Source organism: Oryzias latipes, chromosome 17 (genome assembly GCF_053564925.1).
Source record: "Oryzias latipes strain Hd-rR chromosome 17, Olatipes_Hd-rR_3.1".
NCBI classification, from domain to species: domain Eukaryota; kingdom Metazoa; phylum Chordata; class Actinopteri; order Beloniformes; family Adrianichthyidae; genus Oryzias; species Oryzias latipes.
This window is the reverse complement of record NC_136253.1, coordinates 24999063-25021303: the sequence shown is the minus strand read 5'-3', so window position 1 is coordinate 25021303 and position 22241 is coordinate 24999063. Positions and strand designations below refer to the sequence as shown.

The window sequence follows — 22241 nt, the reverse complement described above, 5'->3', positions numbered from 1 at the left end:
ATTTAATAATATAGGTCAAGGTGGGCTGCGTTTTCCTACTTTCATCTATGAGATCACATCAAGGTAAGGTTGTTTTTAAACTATTAATTGGTTATAGAAAACTTTTACTAAAACTAAACTGCATCAATGATTCATTGCACTTTAAATCAAGTTTATTGTATAGCATTTCACCTTTTTGCAACGGTCTTTCACTTCTAAGTTAATGGTTTTAATTAACCGTAATTGATATAATTATGGATTTAAAGTAAAGTAAAGTAGCTTTGCAGGAAAAGTGAGATTAAGCAACAAGTGATACTTTTTTGGTGTAACATTTTATTTTGCATTATTTCAATTCAGGGAGTTTTTATTGCTTGTTGACTACGCATTGACACATCTTTGTATTTTATTGTTTTGAAGTAGCGCGGGAAATACTGACTGTTCCACCGGAAGTGGTTTTGCGTCATCTGCTCCGCGCGGCGGAAGTGGGGAAAGAACGGTGGATTTTATTAGTGTTTGATGGTAGGGCAGCTAGCTTGAATAAACAGAACTAAGCTGCAGTTTTCCCGCGATAAGGGGACAGATTCATTTTAGAGCTTATTTTTATGATTAGCATCCATGATGTTCAACAGGCAAACCAGCCTCTGGATGGGTGATGTAAGTCCAAAGGAACGTTTTTAGCTTGAGCGTCATGATTATGTTTTTGGGTTCCTTGGCCCAGTCAGTCTCTCTTCAGACGTCACTTAGGGTGGTAATAATAAACTAAAACACTATTTTTCTTACAAATTTGAAAGGTGTATGTGCATTTAGTTCATGTTTTCTTTAAAATCTTAGGCGTAGCCGCTTTGCTATCGTCCAGCAAGCGCTAGCTATTAGCTAAAAAGCAAAAAAGCTAAGTTGATTTATTTTATTTACACCACTTTGAGTTTTTTTATTTAGAGGAAAAAAATCATTAAAGACAAATGTCAGGCAAAAGTAAATAGTTGTTACTTTAGAAACTAGCAGCATATGGCTGACGGGTGCAGTGTTCAATTTTCGTCTAAAATAAAATTTCTAAAATTTGTAATTGAAATCAAACCAAAGACGTAAATGTCACAAAAGCTACGGTTTAAAAAAATCATTTTGTCTAGTGTAACCCCTGTGCTATTCTAGGGACTTTAACATTGGGAGTTGGGTCATCTAGACCCACTAGACAGTGCTCTGAACCTTTTTTCTTCAATGATTTGTGATCTTCACTGGTGTCCATGGATTACATGAAATCTTTCCACCTTTATCCACCTTTGTCATGGTAGGGAGAACACGTCTATGTAAGGGTGGGGTCATCTAAGATAGCACAAGGGTTAAAAGAGGCAAGAGATTAAATGACCATATAAAAATTTACAGTAAAAAATCTCCCTCACAGTGAGTGACCTGTATTTAAAACTGTACAGTTAGTAATAAAAAAATATACATTTACTTTCAAGTTTTTTTGCTATTTGGTTTTATAATATTTATTTTTCAATTCCTTTACTTTTTTATAATTTTCTTTGGGTACACACCGTTTTTTTGTGCTGTGCAAGTTGCTAAAGTTTTTTTTTTCCATATTTATGGTATATGATAGATAAAAGTTGTACTTTTATACTTGTTTTAAAATAAATATGATCACTGGAGTCCAAAGTACAAACAGCCTATTCAGAAAAATAAAAACATGCTCACAGAAAATTAACTTTTTTTAAAAGACGCATTCACACACAATCATGATGCACTTATCTTTGCTGGAAATGACTCATTTAAAAAAAAACTGCCACTAAAAATCAATTAGTTCAATTAAGTAAAGAGATAAATGGAAATGGTTTATTTCAAGCAATAAAACCTAGAGTAATGCATAAACAATACAATCAACAAAGGTTTACATCAGACATAAGATAATTAGTCAAAAATATCAATATTTCAATTTATCAATTCTTTTTTAAGCTTGCTTACATTGTTCTCTGTTTTATGTCCATTTAAAAAAAATAAATTCTTTGATGTTCTCTTTTATTGGGGCGTTCATCTTCAGTTGGACCCTTACATGGATGAAAACTTCATAAAGCAGGCCTTCAGTGCTATGGGAGAATCACCATGCGGGGTCAAGATCATTACTCACAGGATAACAGGGTATGTAAACGTCTCCAGACAGAAACTTTTAAAGGTGGCTGGAGAACACCTGGACTCAAATCGAACCACTGTAAAGGCAAACATGCATTACTTTTATATTTAGTTCAGTCTTTTCTGTGCATAATAATAACAAAGATGTATGGGGGAAAAAACGAGTCGCCACATTTTTTCTGCGCAACTGTGGATCCAGACGACCTGCAGACACTTTCAAGCGCTCATTTTGTCATTGAGAGGCAGGAACAAAAGCAGGTAGCTCTGAACCACATGACGCTGTTGGTACTGAGAGGATCCTTCTTCTGGGTTCTGGTTGACATGGTTTTCTTCACAGCTCTACAGTTAAACCAAAAAGAAGAAAAGATATTCAGATAAGCAGATATCTGGTCCATTTGGATTTAGGAAAATAGAAGAGGGAGGCAGAAGTCCAGGCTCTTAAGATGAAGGGAGTTGAAGACCAGCTTAAGGAGCTATGGCTGAAAAGAAGGTGCCTGCAAAAGATGTCTGAGGATCCGGTCAGGAGGCAGAGACGATGAGGGAAATTTATTATTGGTTACTTCTTAACTTATTATTTGCATTTCACATTCAGCAGTACTGTGATTTTGTCTGTTAAAGCAATGATTGCTCTGAAATACAAGGATTTCATTTTTCCTCATCAGTAGGGCTGTGAACTAGGCAGAGAAAGTGGTCTTAATTTTTCACATGTAAAGTCTTAAATTCAAGTTGAAGGAACATGTTAGAACCTTCAATAATAAAGGTTTGGTTTCATTGCTCAACATGTGAAGCTGGGTGGACCGTTTCACGCAGGAAGCTAGCTTGGTTCTTTGCATGTAGCTACTTCGGGACTCTAGTAAGCTGCATCTGGTTAGTCTCACAATTGAACTGAATGTTTCAGAGTAACAGTAATTTGTTTGACACGTTAATACCGCAGTAGTGGAGGACGGAAATCACTTGAAATCCTAACGGATGCATACATTGGAATTTCAGCAAAAGGCAAACGCAAACTGCAAGCAGCAGCCGTGGATTATGACTTTCTGTATTTGATGCTGATTTTCCATACATTCTATAGGTCCAAAGCCAGTCAGATTTGTACTGGGTAATGAGCTGCAGTGAGATGTTGCTTTCCTGGAAGCATCACGGTTGCTTTGTTGTGCAGGGGTTCAGCCGGATACTGCTTTGTTGAGCTGGCAGATGAGGAAAGCGTTGACCGCTGCGTCCAAAGGCTCAACGGAAAACTAGTTCCTGCATCAAACCCGGTAGGTTCTTTGGCTTAATATCTAACCATGACTATGTTGCACATAAACATCTATTCCATACAATAGACCCAGTCAGTGATAATGTGTTGTTCCTTTTTAATGATGTGATTGTGTATAGTGGAGCTCATTTGACTTTGGTTCTGCTTTGTTGGGAAAAAAAAAAGCTGCTAGTTAGCTCTTTAACAAAAATACCAAATGAATGTCTTGCTCTGTGTCTGATTTTGTTGTCACCATCACAAAACAGATGATGCCATATTAAACATACCAGTCTTGAATGATGTGTAAAGTGCGAGCTTTGGCTGCTTGTTACTTGATGTTGTCGGCCCTGTGGGCTGACCCCACGACTGTGCTCCCCTCCCCACCGGCCTGTATCTGCTGATGCTGCTGCTGCTGCTGCTGAAGGTGGCTAAGAGGCTGCTTGGACATGAATGTACTTTGTTTGAAGCTTGTGAATAGAGTCTCTGGTAGGAACTAACTGAGGAAGGGGAGAAAGGCTGGTCTGGGTGGTAGAGGTATGTAAACCTAAATAACCATAACAATAACTCAGCTCTTCATTCCCAGCAATACTCATGGCTATACTACACATCTTTGGTGTTTGAGGTTGGGTTAACCTGTACGTTTTTCTCTTTTTGTCCAGCCCCGGAAGTTTAAGCTAAACTATGCCACTTACGGGAAAAGACCAGAGGCCGGGTATGATATCATTTACATTTTCCTTCAGGGTTTTTAGGTGTACAGAAATGTAAAGAATGGACTCCTTTGTCTGCGTTTATAAAGAAAGTGCTGCTGCACCAAATATGTAACAGTTGTGACAAATCAGTTTGGTTTACTGCGCTGCAATTTCAGGTTTAGTAACAAAAATGTAAATATATAGATTTAAAATATATATTTATATATATTTTAAATTAAACTGGAACAACGTTTTTTTTTTAATCTTCTCTTTAGGCCAGAGTTCTCAGTGTTTGTGGGGGACTTGGCCTCTGAAATAGACGACTTCCAGCTACATCAAGTTTTTAAGAAGTACCCTTCCTGCAAAGGAGCCAAAGTTGTCACCGACCAGTATGGATACTCGAGGTACGCCAGCTCCTGATGTTACAGTTCTTAGATTTCTCTGTGATTTATCGGTTTATTTATTAATGTAAGAAACATGCATTACAGTTGGAAGTGCTTTCTGTTTTCTGTAAAAAGTCTTAGGATAGAGCTGTGGACGTTGACCATCAGTGCATCTTCATCTATTGTTCGAGGAGAGGCTGAAGAAATGTTTTCTTGCCGTCTTATGCTAAACCTATTGTTTTCCCCATATAGGCTAAGCAAGAGCAACTCACAATTCAAGTGATGCTACCTCATGTTAAAAGTAAAACAGCAAGTTTCAGTTCTACCATAATAATACCCATTATATTCTCTTTCTCATATGTGGCTATTTTATGACTAGTGTGTGTCACATGTTGGTGCAGAGGAGGGCTAACTCCTGGTCTGATTTTCAGAGGCTACGGCTTTGTCAAGTTTGGGGAGGAGAGCGAGCAGAAGAAGGCGATTGAGGAGTGCCAGGGGACGGTGCTGGGGGGCAAGCCGCTCAGGCTCAGCATTGCTGTAGCAAAAAGGTACGTTACAGAAGGTAATTACAACTGAAGACGGCGGTTATGAAGCGGCATGTTGATGGGTATTAATGAGATTTTAGATGGTTAGCCAGCCGCTTTAGTTTTTTCTGTCTTCAAGAAGTCCTATATAATGTTCTTATCCTAATCATATATGCATGGACAACAGTTTTTGAGTTAAAAATGAACCTTTAAATAGATTTTTTTTGTTGTCTCATTCTGTTTCGAGCTGTTTCTGCGTATGATTGTGCGTCTCTACAACTGGCTTACTGCTCAGAGGTGGGACTAAAGGATTGTCTGGAAACAGTTAGAAGTTGTAAAATACGTAGTTGTCTGTTTATTTTCCACGTGAAGTAAATGTAAAGGAGTGTACAAAGTGGCTGTTTCATTTGTGAGCTGCAAACACTGATGCAACCTGTGCAGACTCACCAGCAGAGACCCCCCCCCCCCCATCCATTTTCTCTCTCTTTGAAGTCATAATAAGAAACTAAACTCCTCGGTCAAGTTTATCTCCATTAAAAATAAACTGCATCCACTGCTGCTTCTTTTAAAATGAGCCGGCCATCGTTCACTGCCAAAAACACCCTGTCTGAGCCTCTCAGTGACTGTAACACGGGGGGGTTTAGAACAGCATTACATGCGGAGTCATACATTTACATCGATGGCCAATCAGGGACTGGGATTTGGTAGTGACAAGTACTGCACAATAAATCGCAAAATTTATCGTTATCGCAATGTCAAGCTGTGCAGTACGCTTATCGCAAATGTCGGTCAAAAATTGCAATAAATGGTAACCTTAAATGTGCTAAAACTTTGCAGCCAGAAGGTGAGCAACTACCAAGCAGGCCAAGGCCAGAGTTACCATAGCAACTACAGCCAGCCTCCATCGGGCTACTATGGAGGTCATTATGGTGGGACTCAGGGGGGGTACTACTCGCCGTGGGGCGGCTATGACCAGTATGGAGGCTACAACAACAGCGGCTATGGCTACAACGGCGGCTACAACAGCGGCTACAATAGTGGCTACAACTACAACTACAACTACGGACCCTATGGATACCCCCCACCAGGCCACATGATGCCACCACCTCCCATGGGGATGCCCTCCACGTCCACAGACATGGCAGCCACTGGAGAGGTGAGTGTCTGTCCTCTGCTTTGGAGTTTTCATGTCACACCAGAGCCGTTGCCACGACAGCCAATAACACACGCTCTATGAACTACCCAAACTCAAAGGACCCAAACAGATTTCTGACGGATTCTGAGGCACAGAACAACAGCCTTGTGTAAAGTGTTGCATATTCACTAAAAGATATGCCACATAGCACATTATGTAAACTGTTGTAAGGATCTCAAAGACATTTCGTAGTGTTGCATAATTTTGCAACACTTTTCATAAAGCATTGCATATCTTTCAGCGGATGTGCAACACTTTAGTAATGTTACATTTCAGAGAAAGTGTTGCATGTTTGCAACACTTGACGTAGAGATATGACCACTTTATGTAAAGTGTTGCAGATCTTTGTGCTGATATGTAACGGTTCGTAAACGGTCGCAAAGAAATGCTCTGCTTTATGTTCATCGTTCCTTGTCATTATATCAAATTAGCACAGAGCTGCTTTTCTTCGCAGCACAATCTATTGAAATTGCGTTAATTTTTTTTTTTTTTTTTTTTTTTTTTTTTTTTTTTTTTTTTCTTTCTTTTTTAACTTGTCCTGTCCAACAGCTAGGCAAACAGATGAGAGCTGAGGGCCTCTTGTGTTGGACATATTTTATTTTAACTAGAGGGGTTATTCATCTTCAGACAAACAAAAGGTATGTCTGAATAAACCCCTTTTGTAATTGAGGCCAAAATTTATTAATTTCAATCATGTTTGAAAATCTTTGGTGTTGGACCGGACGGAAAAGGAAAGAGGGGAAGAAGAGAGAGGGACGTTAGAGAGAGGGGGGGGTAGGAGGGTGATAATAGGAGGGGAAGGGGGGTAAGACCATGAAGCAGCATAGAGCAGACAGGTTTACTGGTTGTTTATCGTTACGGTACGGTTCAAATGTAGTACAAAAAGGGCGGGGCCTGTTCACACACACACTCGAATATTATCAACACACCTGCTAGCCGCAAAAATGTCCACATGTCAACATGCACACAAAACAGATAGTGTTCACGAACGCATACCTATGCCTTTAAACCAACTAGTGTGAAATCTTTCATTCATTCAATCATGCAAACTATTAGTGCAAAGGTGAGCTAACACCTGTGCTCAGGTGAGTGTTTATGTTCTTCTAAAATGGATGGTGGAATGTGAAAAGAAGGAGGAGGAGCGCCCAGCCACCCCCACACCCATACCCCCGCCGCAGCAGCAGCGGCAGCCGGAATTCCCCCAACGCCACACGGGAACAGGCAGGGAACAACCGCCCCCCGGGCGACCAAGACCGCCACCCAGGCCAGGGCCAGCCGGACCGCCGCGAGGCCCCCAGAGCCAGAGAGCAGGGAGGCGCAGAGGGAAAGAGAGCGCCGCCCCAGCCCAGCCAGGAAAGCAGCCCCCCGCCGCGCCGGAAGAGCCCAACGCAGGGCCCCACCGGAGAGGGACGCCCACAGCCCCAGACGAGCACCCCACCACCACCCAGGAGTTCCGGGCATCCCCCCGCCCCGACCCCAGGTACGAGCCAGGACCCCCCAAGGGAGACCCGCTCCGCACTCCAGGCAGCCACCCACCCGGCCCACGGTTGGTCCAGGTAGGAGCAAGGCAGGGGCCCGCCGCCCCCGCCCAGGAGGGGGGAACCCCGGGGAAAAAAGGGCGGCCCACAAGGGATGTTATAAATATGGCCCGACCAGGCTCGGCCATGTTGGAAGTTTGGCGGGGCCCAGCGCCCAGGGGCAAGGACCAGGACCCACCCCCCAGGGACACGAACACCCCCGGCCCAGGTGTAATATGAACCCCCCCACCGCGCGGAGAGAGCACCGCCGGGCCCAGGGAGCCGGCACCCAAGGGACACGGCCGCCATCGCCAAGGGGCCCGCACCCCCCACCAGGGAAGGGGTAGGGGACAGATGGACCCAGGTCCCACCTTCCTTGTAAAATGTGTGTGCGTGTATGGGTGTTTGAGAGGGTGTTTGTGTGCATGTGTGTGTGTTTATGTTTGAATGTATATATTGAAGGGGGAGGGGTGTGTGTACTAAGGGGGGTGCAGTTAAAATTGGCGAGTAGGGCACTAAGGGGACATCTCCTGATTACTCACAGTGATGTCCCCTCACCCTCCACACCAAGGGGCCCTAAATGTCTAAGGTGCGGTTAAAATTGGCGGGTAGGGTGCCAGGAGGACATCTGCTGCTTGCTTGCAGTGATGTCCAAGCACCCCCCCTACCAAGGACCCTACATGTCTAAGGTGCAAATAAAACCGAAAGAGGGGGGGCCCACTCCATACGGCAACCATAGGAGGGGGGCCACTCCCAAGTAGCCCCCCCCCAAGGCGTATCGCAGGCTAGACCCCCCACCCCCTCACCCTAATATGAGGTTATATAAGGAAGGGGGTAAGTTGGGGACAGCTGGTAGACTGTCCCCCGGTGGTCAAACAGCCGTCCCCCAGCCCACCCCCAGCAAAGGGGCCAGGGCCACCCAGCCCAGGGGCCCACCCCCGGAGGCGCCGACACCCCAGGCCCGGCACCACCCACCCCACACAGAGAGAGAGGAGCCAGAAAGCGTCGCCCCCCCCCGGAGCAAGCCCAGGCCCCCACCCCCAGACGCCGGCCCTAGAAGAGCTCTGGTCAGGCCTCGACGGGACCGAGGAGGCCAACCGGCCGAGGCAACCACTGATTGCCTCAGCGGAGACCCCGACCCGCTAGCCCCCCCGACCCGTACTAATAATGGGCCCCCCCTCCCCCCCAGAACGCCCCCCCCACAGGACAGGGCCGACAAGCCCCCCACCCCACCCCACCCCAGACCCCGCAGCCGAAGCGGGTGACACCCAGAGCGACCGGGGGCCCCGAGAGGGCGGTCCCGTCCCGTCCCAGAGCCAGGGAAGGGCCGATCCCAGCCCCAGGTGCAGATGGGCAGCCCATCCGGCGCCGCTGGGCCCCCCCCACCCGAGCAGGGCCCCCCGCCAACCCCCCCCAGCACAGGCAAAGGGACCACCCCCCCAAGCCAAGCCAGACCACCACCCCACCCCCCCACCACGCACCCCCACACCCAAGCCCAGAGGACCACGCAGCGCCCCAGCCCGCCCCACCCAGGCACCGGACCCGACCCCCGACCAACGGAGCCCCCCACCGCCCCCGCCAGGCACCGGAAGCCCCGACCCCCACCCCAAACCACGGCAGAAGGGCAAGGAGCAGCGACGACCAAGCCCCCCACCCCCTAAGTCATGGAGTCAACCACAGGAGACCAGAGAGACTGAATTCTTTCAAAGTCACTTGAGCTTTGGGCTGACATATTTTCCAAGCTGATATGATCAAACAGCAGATTTCTGTGTTGACTTATGTTTATATTTTTCTTGTTTTTCCAATTTATTAAAATAGTTTTTTTGGCAATACAAAGAGTTATGAAAATGATAGATGCTAATCCTTCTTCTATATCGATGGCACTCATGTCACCAAGCACACAAAGTGACGGTGAGGCAGTGATTGAAACCTTAAGCCAGACTGATAAATCGGCACATACCTGCTGCCAGAGAGCCTGGACAGGAGTGCAGAACCACAGTGCGTGCATGTAGCTGTCGGGTAGATTATTATCACAGTGCTCGCAAATGTCTGAGTTACTGAGACCCATCTTGAACATCCTCTGTCCAGTGTAGTAAATTCTGTGAAGAGTTTTGAGATGGATTAGCTGCAGATTTGGACTTTTTGTCAGTTTAAAGGTGTTTAGACAAAGTTCTGACCAGAAGCTTTCATCTGTGCTGATGCTCAAATCTGCATCCCATTTTTTTGTTGGAAGGGCAATATTGTTATTTAAATTACATAAAAGTTTGTATATTTTGGAGAGAGTTCTATTCATTGAAAAATTAATCAGAGTGGTAACTACATCTGGTAGCTTTAAATCGTCGTCTTTAATTTTATACTTTTTAGTAATACTTGATTTAAGTTGCTGATATTCCAAGAAGTTATTTATTCCATGTTTGTCTTGAAGTTCCTGGGGGGTTATGAATCTTCTATCAATAATTACGTGCTCTAGTTGTTTTATGCCCCCTGCATGCCAAGCTGGGAAGTGAATCATTTTTTTGTTAATAAGGATGTCCGGGTTGTTCCAGATGGGTGTCATTTTGCACGGTTGAATTGATGATTTTGATATTTTGAGAAATTCCCACCAGGCTGTTAAGGTGGCATTTATATTAATGCTTTTGAAACAATCCTGTTTTTTAACTGTTTGGCTAATAAATGGTAGCTGTGACAGGTTGATCTTTCCACATAACGCCTGTTCCAAGTCTAACCATGAGTTGGTTTCTGGATTATTTTTTAACCATTTTAAGATGTATTGTAATCTATTTGCAAGAAAGTATTTGTGGAAATTAGGTAATTCTAATCCTCCACAGTTTTTTGCAGATTTTAAAGTTTTTAGACTAATTCTTGCAGGTTTGTTGTTCCATAGAAAGCTTGATATGGATGAGTCTAATGTTTTGAACCATTTTAATGGCGGTTGTGTGGGAATCATTGAGAAGAGATAATTAACCTTGGGTAAGATTTTCATTTTAACCGTGGCTACCTTGCCCATAAGGGACAAAGGCAGGTTGGTCCAGCGTGTTAGATCGTCCTGTATGCTTTTCAGTAATGGGGTGTGGTTTAGCTGCACCAGTTCTGATAGTTTGGGGGAAAAGTAGATACCCAGATATTTGATATTTCCTGTTTTAACTGGAATTGTGAGTCTTTGTTCCATATTCCTGTTGAGTGGTAATAAAACAGACTTATTCCAATTAATGGAATAGTCTGATATGGAGGAGAATTCATTTATGATCATTGCTGTTTCATTTACAGAATGTAAATTCCTTAAAAACAGTAATATGTCATCAGCATAAAGACTAATTTTATGATGAAATTGCGTTAATTGCGTAAACGGCTGAAGATCGTTCAAAGAACGTCAACACTGGAGCTACTTCTCCGTTCTTTAAGGGTTAGAGATGTGAAAAGTAGAAGAAGCGTTCACACTTGCTATAATTTCAGTTGCCCCGTATTTACTCAAACTGTCAGAAATCTTTCTCATTCATATTTTGTGAAATTTTGTTTTCTTTTTCCTTATCTTAATCCAGGAAAGTCAGGAACAAACTGGAGCTGCAGAAGAGGACAATCCAGAAGGTAAATCTCTGTTTGGTTTTCCGACTAAAGGCTCCTTTTGTGGAGCAAAGCCCCTTTAATCCTGTATTTACTGTCTCCAGAACCCATCCCTGAATGCAACGTGGAGCAGTGGAACAAAAACTACATGGAACGCAGCGAGGAGCTCTATGATGCCCTGATGAACTGTCACTGGGAACCTCTAGACTCTGTTGACTCGCCCATCCCCTCGCTCTCTTGATGACTCTTTTTAGTTCCTCAGTGTATCATTTTTGATACTTCCTGAACCGCTTCCCTCATGAGGATCTTACAGGTTCCAGCTGTAAATCATCGTCTGCAAAGGTTGACTCTTGTGGACAAAATCGCTCGTGGCTTCTGTGGTGCGTTTTGTCCAAACAGGAAGGTCGGCTGCTGTGAAGGTCATTCTGTCTGTTTTCTGTTTGTTTTCAATGTATGAACAAATGCCATGACGAGTCATGCTTTAATGACCAGCAGAATTGTCTTTAGACCTCATTCTAGAGAACAATGAAAACGTAGTCTTTGGTTTCTGTTTGCCATACTCTCCGCCAGCAGTCAAACATATTAATTTATTTACGTCAAACTATCCCTCTTTTTCGTCTGGTTGTATTTTCATGTAGGAGATGCTATTCCTGTTCATTTAAGCAGCTATCGGAGTCGGTTGTCAGAAGGTGGGATTCTACCAGAAGGTGCTCACCAACTCTGCAAGCCTGTCCCCAAACCTTTCGGAAGGTTGCCCGCTCGTTTGCTGTCGCATCATGAGACGGCATTTCTGCTTCCCGTCTTTCAGAAATGTTTTCTCAGTAAAACAGCTTCCAGAGAACTTTGGGTGGATGTAAACCAGGAGGAAGTGGCTTTCGCTTCAGATTGATCATAGTGATCTGGTACCAGACCACAAGACCCCTCCCGCCGTGTGCCGTTGGCTTTCTGGTGTCTGTTATTGAAACATTATGGAGGGAAACTTCATGATGGGAGGCCAGTGTCTTTAATGTATATGTAAAATAAAGTTTTTTATGCAGACTTTTGTTGAGAATGTGTTTTTTTTAGGTTTCTTCAAGGACTCGTGGTGAAATTTGAAGCAATATTTTCAGAATCCAGTGTGCAGTTTTATAGGATCTCCTATTCCAGTGGATTACAAACTGGACCAGACAACCGGGTCAGAAAGAAAGCTGCAGAACAAAAATCCTTTTTTGAATTCTTTGTGTATAACTCAGGTTAACAGAAATAAATACAATTTAGTGTCAGAAATGCAGTAACCCTTGTGCAAACTAGGCACTTTGACATTGGGAGTTGGGTCATCTAGACCCACTAGACCAGGGGTGTCAAACTCATTTTCACCGAGGGCCACATCAGCATAGTGGCTGTCCACAAAGGGCCAGATATAACTTATACATGTAACTAAATGTAATAAAAAATAAAAGTAACTACTCCTTAATGTTAAATAACTCATTATTTATTTACTATAACTTTTTAAAGTGACAATTACAATTGCATAGAAAACACATGTTTGCTTGTTATTCTGGCATAAATCCTTTTACAATTGATTCTGTCAAGTTAGGTTATATGGACAGTGTTTAAGTCCTAATGTATAGTTGCTTAATCAGATATTTCAAGTCTGATTCCCCCTAAATATGAATAATTACATACCAATTTTTATTTTTTATTTTAAGAAATTAAAAACTTTCAAGCTCTCGGGGGCCACATAAAATGACATGGAGGGCCACATTTGGCCCCCGGGCCTTGAGTTTGACATGTGTGCACTAGACAGTGCGCTGAACCTTTTTTCTTCAATGATTTGTGATCTTCACTGGTGTTCATGGATTACACGTCAATGTAAGGGTGGGGGTCATCTGGACCCCATAAGACAGCACAAGGCTTAAAGATGAGATATTTGAATTGTAATTGGGAAATGGAAAAAAGAGAATTTTTTATAATTTAATGAAAACTTAAAAGTGGCTGTTTCACCCAAATCTTCTATTCTGTGACATGAACACCTTTGCCGCATGTTCCAGAATGACTTGACACTTAGTTTGACCCGGTTTGGGCTTCAGTCACTCTGCTAACAAAGATAAGATATTGCACACAAACTGTGACAATGATGACAACAGTGTTGGATTAGTTTATCATCTTCTAATTAGAATTCATGTGAACAAGCACTAATGTAGAGTTATCCTCCTTATCACTAGATTACTTCAGAGCCATGGACGTTGGATTTAAAAAAAAAAATTAAAAATTATTTTCTCGAATTAATCATTTGTCGCCACAAATTAGTATTTTGTGTGCAAATTAGTACCTTTTATCTCCAACTACTAATCTGTGGCTACAGGATACTAATTTGTGTTTGTAAAATACTAATTTGTTTGCACAAAATGCTAATTTCTGTCTTCAAAATGGCAATTTGTGCCCACAAAATGCTAATTCAATTGCACAAATGCTAATTTGTGTTTTCAAAATACTACTTTTACACACAAAATGCAAATAAAATGTAAATTTGAGCCCATTAAATACTTATTTGTACCCCCCAAAATGCTAATTTGTTCCAACAAAGTATTAATTTGTGTGGAGACAATGCAAATATGTGCACACAAATTAGAATTTTGTTGGCACAAAACACACTTTTCTGCACACAATTCTCATTTGTGCCCACAAATTTGTGCTAATTTGGGAGCACAAAATACAAATTTAAGAACAGAAATTTGAGGGTGAGATTTTTTATTTTTATTTCAAAAGAATTGATAAAGGTATTTGTGCAAAAATTATTGATGTTTTATTTAGAAATTTGCTTGTTCAAACAGGAAAAATTAAAATAAACGAATGACCCATTGATTCTATACCATGCTTCTGCCACCACCATGCTTCACTGTGGGAATCATGTTGGGGTTTCTGTGATATTGTCTTCTATCATTTCAAGAGAAATTTGTACTTTCAGTAGATTTTCCCTTTCAGACGGTTTAAAGGGGGTTAAATCACCAAAGTGATGCGGCAAAATAGGAAAATTGACAAAGTTCAATATTTTTTATTTATTTAAGGAGTTCCACAGATGGATTTTTGTCCATTTATTTATTTTTTTTGTTGCAGAAGTCAGACGTTTTCAGCGGTCAGCTGTGGTGGTTGTGGTTCAGTGGCTCCTCTTGCAGGGAGGTGTTTGTCTTGGGGTTAAGTAGCCCCTGACCGGGCCTCCCAGGACAAAACCAGTTGGGCCCCAGGCGAAACCAGCCCTGGTACAACGCCCTCCAACTCAGGCAGCCTAAAGCTCCCCCCAGCAACTGGGTAGGAAACTGAGGGAAGTAAGCTAAGAGGCAGAATAGCAGAAAGATCCAAAGCCCCAGCAGGAGAACACAGAACAAGAAGAGGATCCTCAGAGGGGCATCTGAGACCCCACCGAGGCTCAGATATGGACCGAACACTGCAGTTTCTTCTGCCAGCAGCAGACAGCACAGACAGAGGAGGAAGACGTCTTCTGAAACCTCATATCCCCTCCACAGCATCCTGGCCCTCAGGCACTCAGACCTGCTCTCCCCTTCCCTCAGCACCAGCAGAGGCTGACCGTTGGAGACTTCCAGGCCCGCATTTAAAGTTTCATAGCAGCTTCCTGTGGCATTCTCCAGGAGGTCCAGAAGTTTGCAGAAACCAATCCACAGTCCACCGGCCACCGCCAGCCTGGAGAGATGACGGATGGAGACAGAGAGGGAACGGCGGATGGAGAAAGAAAAGAGGAAGATGAAGGAACCAACAAAGATGCACGTCCACCCCCAACCAGAACGCAGGAACAACCTTAGGGAGGAAGAAGACAAAGAAAACCCATCAGATCATCTCAGAGACAGACAAAGGTCCTGTCTTCTCAGATATTAATGATTCTGCAGATCCTCATCCAGCATACTTATAAAAGTTTTGTGATTTCTAAGGAGCATATCAGGTATCTCTTCATACAAAATAACTGTCGCTTGATATGATGGACAACCGTTTTCATCCAACCAGGGATGTCCCAAAGTAAACACCTTTTCTGCTTTCTTCTTTTGTTTCAATTTTTAACATTTCATTTTAGTTTCTGGAAATTACTTTTGTTCTCCAAAGTGTTTTCTTTAATCTAATCTGTTGGTCACTTAAATAGTCCATTAGCATGAAATTAATCCAGTTTTATAGGAACCCTCTGAAGTGACTGGTTCTATGGTAGTCATGATCAATACAGTTCTGTTTGATGGTTGTTGTTTTTAGCATTTTGCATTGCATTCATTTGTTTAAAGGTCAGAAATTAACTAAAAAACTTAAATAGAAAGCAGCATCATAAATAAGACAAAATACTCATATGGTGCTTAGGAACAAGGTACCTCATCTGAACTTTGTTCAGACAATCACTATCTTCTACCAAAAGTAAATATAATCACAAATAAAATCTATTCATCCATTAAATGTAATAAATTATTTATAATGCACACACTTAATTTAAAGCTAAAGAAGTAAACAAACAAAGAATACGCTGATTATATTTAATAGAATGCTGCACAAAGAAATGTAAGATGACAGCATTTTTAATGATTCCACTGATTTCTAGATGGTGCCAAATCCTGCAGAAAATGTTTGTGAATAACTCTATAAAATAACTTTCAAAGGAAAATTATTTCATATCAGGATATTTTACCAAATAAACTAAACGTCACAGATGCTTAAATATGTGTACTAATAACTAGAGGGAGGATCTCACCTGTAGAGGAAGTGGCTTTTCCTGGCAAAAACGCTGTGGGGGGACACCCAGAGGCTGAGAGCCGGGCCGAACAGCACCACCGCAGACAGCAGCAGATGGAAGTGCTGCCGGAACAGCCAGTTACCCAGCAACCTGGCCGCCAGGTCTGTCACAAACACCAACGCCGTGTTGAAAAACATCTCAGTCCAGGAGCGACAGCAGACACAGACGAGCACAAGAGGGCCTGCTACGAATGCAGAAAGAACTTCAGACCTCGTCAGCAGACAATCTTTCATGTGATTTGGTGTCCTCCTTTACAAAGTGCACCAACATCTCCAGAAGGTGAGGACTGGCTGTTAGTGGACGCAATCCAACATCTTGTTTGGTCCAGAAGAGACTGTGCAAATGCGCTAAACATACCAAATATGGATACAATCTGTACGCTTTATAAACATCCGATTAGATTCTTTGGTGCATTTGTTAGTGAACTTTGCAGCTTTAAAAAAAAAAAGCTTTTCTTGCATTTCCCCAACTCCAGCTTGGAAAAGCTTTTCAGTCCAGCAGGTTCCAGTTCCTGCTCAGTGTTGATACTGGTGTCCTCCTTGTGGTGAGCGTCGTCTGCAGAAATGCAGTGTTTGCATCTGTGCTGCACCCCGGCAGCTCCAGAATATCCCTCTATTTCCACTGTAACTTTAGCCCCCTCTGCTTTCCTCTCTGACACCGAGCCCCCCACAACACTTATAAAAAACATGTTTACACCACATCCCCTGAAACGAGAAGGTTGCTTCCACCAGGATGAATGAAGGTTGACCCATTGACACAGATTCTCAGAGACAAATATGGATGTAAGAGTTTTGGACTAACTTAACTCCGCCAAAGCAGAGCGAGAGGCCGGGAAACATGAGCCGAGACACACAGACGAGCCATACCATCAATATAAAAGTGTGTTTGAGAATACTCTGGTGGGTATAAATAGCAGTAACCTTTTCACCGTGTGTGCAGACGGCAGACTCAGCTGCTGCAGCCGTCTGTCTCTGTCACTCACCGCCAAACAAAACATCATATAAAGACCCACTCCAATGAAAAATGATGTTTTAACATGTTTTTGAGGAATTTTTCCTGATGATGGAGGACATATATATATATAAAGAATATTTCTGAAGATTTTTTTTTTAATTGTTGTGAATGAGGAGCAGATGTAAAAGTGCCATTAGAAAAATGATGCAGCTGTGTTGCAGATTGCAGAAAAAATAGATCAGTTTTCGTTTTCCTCGTCTAAGCTGGCATCTGGCTCAAAACTGCACGGCTGGATAACTTTGTTGCCGGGTAATGTCAGTTTGGGGTGAGCAAGCTCGTGGGAGCGCATGTATACAAAAAGATTATGTGAAGTGCAGACAGACTTGCACTATGCCAGCGGTCCCACCCAAAACTCATAGGAACATTTTTGTTGAACTCCTACTGCTCTAAAATTGCATAACCATAATTAAAAGACCACTGAGAACGCTTTGAAAATAGATGATTGGAGTGGGGCTTTAACAGCTTCTGTCGTGTGTTTGCCACCACATCTCTTACTTACTTCAGTTAGTTTCATAAATTCCAACTGAACCAGAGAAATCTGAGACTCTCTTGAATGCAACACTCATTAAAAAAAGGTGGTCTGATAAGCCATTTTCTGATTGCTGTGAAATTTGAATAAACAATAGTTTCCTGCAGTATAACAAAGTATTCATAGATTTATTTTAGTGTTTGTCTTGCCAGCAGTTCTACTTTTTGTGACATCCTTTACCTTTTGCTAATTTTGTGTCAAATATTTACGGAGGATCTCTTTCTCCTGATCATTTAAGATGAGTTAAAACAGAGCACTTAGGAACAATTACATTTGAACTATTTAGCATGTCATCCTTCATATAACAATAAAGGTAATAACAACAATAACAACATTTTTTTTGCAATTGTCTTGTACAATGACTCATGATAGAATGACATAAAACTTTGGAAGCAGCTGAAGCCTAAACAGTTAGGTAAAGACCTGTTTCATTGTTAAAACACATTTCTTTCAAACTTCTCTCCTAAAAACAAAAAACTCTCAGCAGCACCCTTTGATTTAGTCTAGTTGACATGTACAGCTAGCTTTTCTAACAAATGACATTCATTCTTTTAACCCTTGTGCTATCTTAGATGACCCCACCCTTGCATTGACGTGTTCTCCCTACCACGACAAAGGTGGATAAAGGTGGAAAGATTTCATGTAATCCATGGACACCAGTGAAGATCACAAATCATTGAAGAAAAAAGGTTCAACGCAGTCTAGTGGGTCTAGATGACCCAACTCCCAATGTTAAAGGGCCTAGGATAGCACAAGGGTTAATCAAATCTATATATAAAAAGTGTAAACATTAAAAGTCCAACCGTTAGTTGAACAGCTGGATTCAGAGTCCAGAGTACTTACCGCTACACCCCTGGAACAGCTGACTGGTTATGTCCGTAATGTGTTCAAACCAAATCCAGGAATCCAGAAACTCCAGCTGTCAAAATTAAACGCAACTGTTTCTGTGCCAGACAAAAAAAGCTAATTTGTATTAAGACCGTCTTTAATGAATCGCTGTTTCTTCAAAAATGTAAACTGTGAGACTCCTAGGCCTTTATAAAACATGTGGTGGTGGGTTAGTGACATCACATGGATTAAAATCGAGACATTCAGGTAAATTAATGTGTAAATTCTGTTTCAGGTGACTTTAGTTGTCTAGATCAGTGTTTATCAACCTTTTTTGAGCCACGGCACACTTTAACCTTGACAAAAATCCCGCAGCACACCAGCATCCAAAAATTAACAAACAAAAAGGAGAAACTCATAGTCTGTATCACAGCCCCTCTGCAATCTCACATGCATTTTTGTGATAATTGTGGCAGAAAAAGCTGGAATTTGAAGCTGTTTTTTCTAAAAGATGTAATAAAAGTTAAGTTCAAAGATTTAAAAACTCTTTGATGCGTGTTCGTTGTGGTTTCAAGACGTTTAACAACGAAGATTCATTGTGCACTGAGAATCTGTCACTTTAACTCAATGCATCATGGGAGATGTAATGCAAACAGCTGCCGAACACAGACAGACTCACTTCTCTGAGCTTCATTGTTTTGTTCACTTTTTCCACGGTCTGACACCGGATCCCGCGGAAAGCTACACCGCTAAAGACGAGCTTTAGCTGGTATTTTTGTTAGAACTGAGCGACTTTACGAGCAGAATCAGAACAAGGAAGTGAAGACTTTAACCACTTCTGATTGGTCAGACTGATGACATGTGATTAAGCCTCCAAGAATGATTGGTGGAGACAGTTAAAGGGGCGGGACTTTTCCGAAAACGTCTGAAGCTATAGCAGTAGTACTGTGTATGGTCTGATGGCTGTGGGGAGGTGTGAAGACAGACATGAGCGGTTCATTCTTATCAAAATGTCTTTACTTGAATCACAAAAGCACAAAGAAAAAAGTCTTGTCCGATCTTTCATTTTCCTAACTACACTGTGTTTTATCAGGGCCTGTTTGGATGAAGAAAGAGCTGATATCCTGGAGATGGAAAATGTTTTTAGATCAGTTTATGAGGGCAATTTCCCACGGCACACTACTGGGCACACTACACCACTGTGCCGCAGCACACTGGTCTAGATCAACAGTTCGATCCCATTTTCTTCAAAATTTGATTTAAGAGCACTGATTTTCTCTCTGCCACAAAACACAATTTCTAAGCAGAAAGTGTTTGGGTAAAGGAAGTGCAAACAGCTGCTGCGATTCCTGTTTTCAAACTCCAGTTTTGTTTTCTTCATGTTGAGTTAAAATTAGACAGCAGATGATCTGCTGCTGTTATGTAACCTGTGTGTGGCAGAAATACCAGCATGGTGGGACATTTCAGCAAGTTTGAAGGGGCTTTCATTAATTTAGGTTTAATGAAGTGTTTTCATCTTCACTAAGGATCTTCAGTCGACCCTTATTTTTTTAACTGTATGTAGTATTTTGTCTTGGGTTTACAGAGTAAAAAATGCCATTGTGCACATCACCGCAAATTGGGCTTCACTTGCTCATCCTCCTATTTTAAAAAGAAAATTCACTGTGAAAGTTTTTGTTCCAATTTTTTTTTAAATTTACAATTGGAATTAGTTTTTAATAATATTTCAGTAATTTTAAAACACGTGGCCTTTGGGTGTACTACTGATTCCCTTTATCAAGAGCATTTCTTTGTAGTTAAAAAAAAGTGACTGCGTCATTATTGACTACTCTGTGCTGCTGACCTCTACTGGCCATCAGGTGACACTGCAGGTCCCGCTCATATCTGTCTTCAAATCCTCCCCACAGCTATCAGACCATGCACAGTACTACAGTGACCCACTATGTCCCTACACGGTACTTTCGATTTTGTTCTTACAGCCGTTTGTTTGGTATTTGAACTTTGATTTTAATTTAATTTACTTTGTCGTGTAAGTTACAGATGCTCTTCTGTTCTTTTATAATATTGCACTGAATGTCACTTTGCTGCTGCAGACAAAATAATTTCCCCATCGTGGGATACGTAAAGTCTTATAACCCTTGTGTTGTCTTAGATGACCCCACCCTTACATTGACGTTTTATCCCTACCATGACAAAGGTGGATAAAGGTGGAAAGATTTCATGTAATCCACGGACACCAGTGAAGATCACAAATCATTGAAGAAAAAAGGTTCAGCGCACTGTCTAGTGCACATATTTCAAACTCAAGGCCCGGGGGCCAAATGTGGCCCTCCATGTCATTTTATGTGGCCCCCGAGAGCATAAAAGTTTTTGATTTCTTAAAGTAAAAAATAAAAATTGGTGTGTATTTATATATATATAGAGGGAATCTGCCTTGAAATATCAGATTGGGCAACTAAACATTAGGACTTAAACACTGTCCATATAACCTAACCTGACAGAATCAAATTTAAAAGGATTTATGATAGAGTAATAAGCAAACATATGTTTTCTATGCAACTGTAATTGTCACTTTCAAAAGTTATAATAAATAAATAAATTAGTTGTTTAACATTAAGGAGTAGTTACATGTATGTTCATTACATTTAGTTACATGTATAAGTTATATCCGGCCCTTTGAGGACAGCTGCTATACTGATGTGGCCCTCGGTGGAAATGAGTTTGACACCCCTGGTCTAGTGGGTCTAGATGACCCAACTCCCAATGTTAAAATGCCTAGGATAACACAAGGGTTTGGTTACAAATTAATCTTCATCAGCATTAGCTTCAGGTCGTTCTTATCTTTGAAAATTATTTTTTATCTATATTTCTCGAATGACGCCTCTGTTCCATCTTGGCATGCGGTCAAAAGTTTGTGCATTGATTTATTGCGTCATCGGAGGTTCCATGGTGTAATGGTTAGCACTCTGGACTCTGAATCCAGCGATCCGAGTTCAAATCTCGGTGGGACCTTGTATTATTGATTCTACAATGAACTGAATTTTCTCTTCAAGTCTAATCATTTGCAATAACATCAAACGTATATATACTAGTGTTAACTTTTGTTCATGTTTTCGATCCCATTTGAAACTGAATGCATTTTTTAAATATTTACGATAAAGACCAGAGTATTTGACTTGTGACTTGTCTGATGACATTTTTTGACAGTTAAAAAAGAAATACTGCCATCTTGTGGATAGTACATGTCACTTACATATTTTATAAAACAGTGTTGCATATGGTTACAGCTAAAACTCACATATCCCTTGTGCTATCCTAGGCACTTTAACGTTGGGAGTTGGGTCATCTAGACCCACTAGACAGTGCTCTGAACCTTTTTTCTTCAATGATTTGTGATCTTCACTGGTGTCCATGGATTACATGAAATCTTTCCACCTTTATCCACCTTTGTCATGGTAGGGAGAACACGTCAAAGTAAGGGTGGTGTCATAGGATAGCACAAGGGTTACAAAAGGATTGCTATTGTCTTTATTGAAGACGGCTGCAGTGCTGCAAATTGCTCATGGACCCTAGAGAAACATGAAAATATTTGCTAGAAAAGGGAAGAAAGCCATTTCTGCATTGAACCAGATGTGAAAGCAGCACGTTTCCACTGTGACTGGAAAGTTTGGATGATGTTTTTTTATGTCCATGTTTACCTGTGTGTATATGAACATTATTGGAGCCAAAAGGTATGTTTGTATCATTTGAGTGTGTGTGGACAGGCCCCACCCCTTTGAGATTTGTTGTACATCTTACCTGACAGTAATGATAATAAACATCCAGCAACTTGTTCCCTTATGATGCTTCATGATCCCCCCCCTTCTATAATCACCCTCCTATCCCCCCCTTTCTAACAT

General features: G+C 41.9%; 2 protein-coding genes and 1 non-coding gene across 3 annotated transcripts; 2 read left to right on the top strand and 1 right to left on the bottom strand.

Annotated features, from left to right (window-relative positions):
* Positions 1-424: 424 nt before the first annotated feature.
* trnau1apb (tRNA selenocysteine 1 associated protein 1b) lies at positions 425-12247 on the top strand. The gene is made up of 9 exons (XM_004079278.5): positions 425-633; positions 2015-2112; positions 3263-3362; positions 4000-4052; positions 4305-4433; positions 4844-4960; positions 5774-6092; positions 11188-11233; positions 11314-12247. The coding sequence occupies exons 1-9, from the start codon at positions 595-597 to the stop codon at positions 11448-11450; spliced, it is 1038 nt and encodes a 345-aa protein (XP_004079326.1). The 5' UTR covers positions 425-594; the 3' UTR covers positions 11451-12247.
* A 1980-nt stretch (positions 12248-14227) lies between these two features.
* fitm1l (fat storage inducing transmembrane protein 1, like) lies at positions 14228-16749 on the bottom strand. Its single transcript, XM_004079144.5, has 2 exons — positions 15930-16749; positions 14228-15001 (listed from the first exon to the last, which is right to left on the bottom strand). The coding sequence occupies exons 1-2, from the start codon at positions 16202-16204 to the stop codon at positions 14326-14328; spliced, it is 951 nt and encodes a 316-aa protein (XP_004079192.1). The 5' UTR covers positions 16205-16749; the 3' UTR covers positions 14228-14325.
* A 4533-nt stretch (positions 16750-21282) lies between these two features.
* Positions 21283-21354, top strand: trnaq-cug (transfer RNA glutamine (anticodon CUG)). Its single transcript has one exon. It is a non-coding gene; the product is annotated as a tRNA-Gln (tRNA).
* The last annotated feature ends 887 nt before the right edge of the window (positions 21355-22241 follow it).

What these genes read in the sequence shown, in the direction of transcription:
- fitm1l (XM_004079144.5), bottom strand. Translation starts at nt 16,204, where the DNA reads ATGAAAGATTGTCTGCTGACGAGGTCTGAAGTTCTTTCTGCATTCGTA. An exon ending in AAAAGCCACTTCCTCTACAG is followed by an intron (nt 15,002 to 15,929) that starts GTGAGATCCTCC and finishes TTCCTCCCTAAG; the next exon opens with GTTGTTCCTGCGTTCTGGTT.
- trnau1apb (XM_004079278.5), top strand. Translation starts at nt 595, where the DNA reads ATGATGTTCAACAGGCAAACCAGCCTCTGGATGGGTGAT. An exon ending in TAGTTCCTGCATCAAACCCG is followed by an intron (nt 3,363 to 3,999) that starts GTAGGTTCTTTG and finishes CTTTTTGTCCAG; the next exon opens with CCCCGGAAGTTTAAGCTAAA. An exon ending in ACATGGCAGCCACTGGAGAG is followed by an intron (nt 6,093 to 11,187) that starts GTGAGTGTCTGT and finishes ATCTTAATCCAG; the next exon opens with GAAAGTCAGGAACAAACTGG.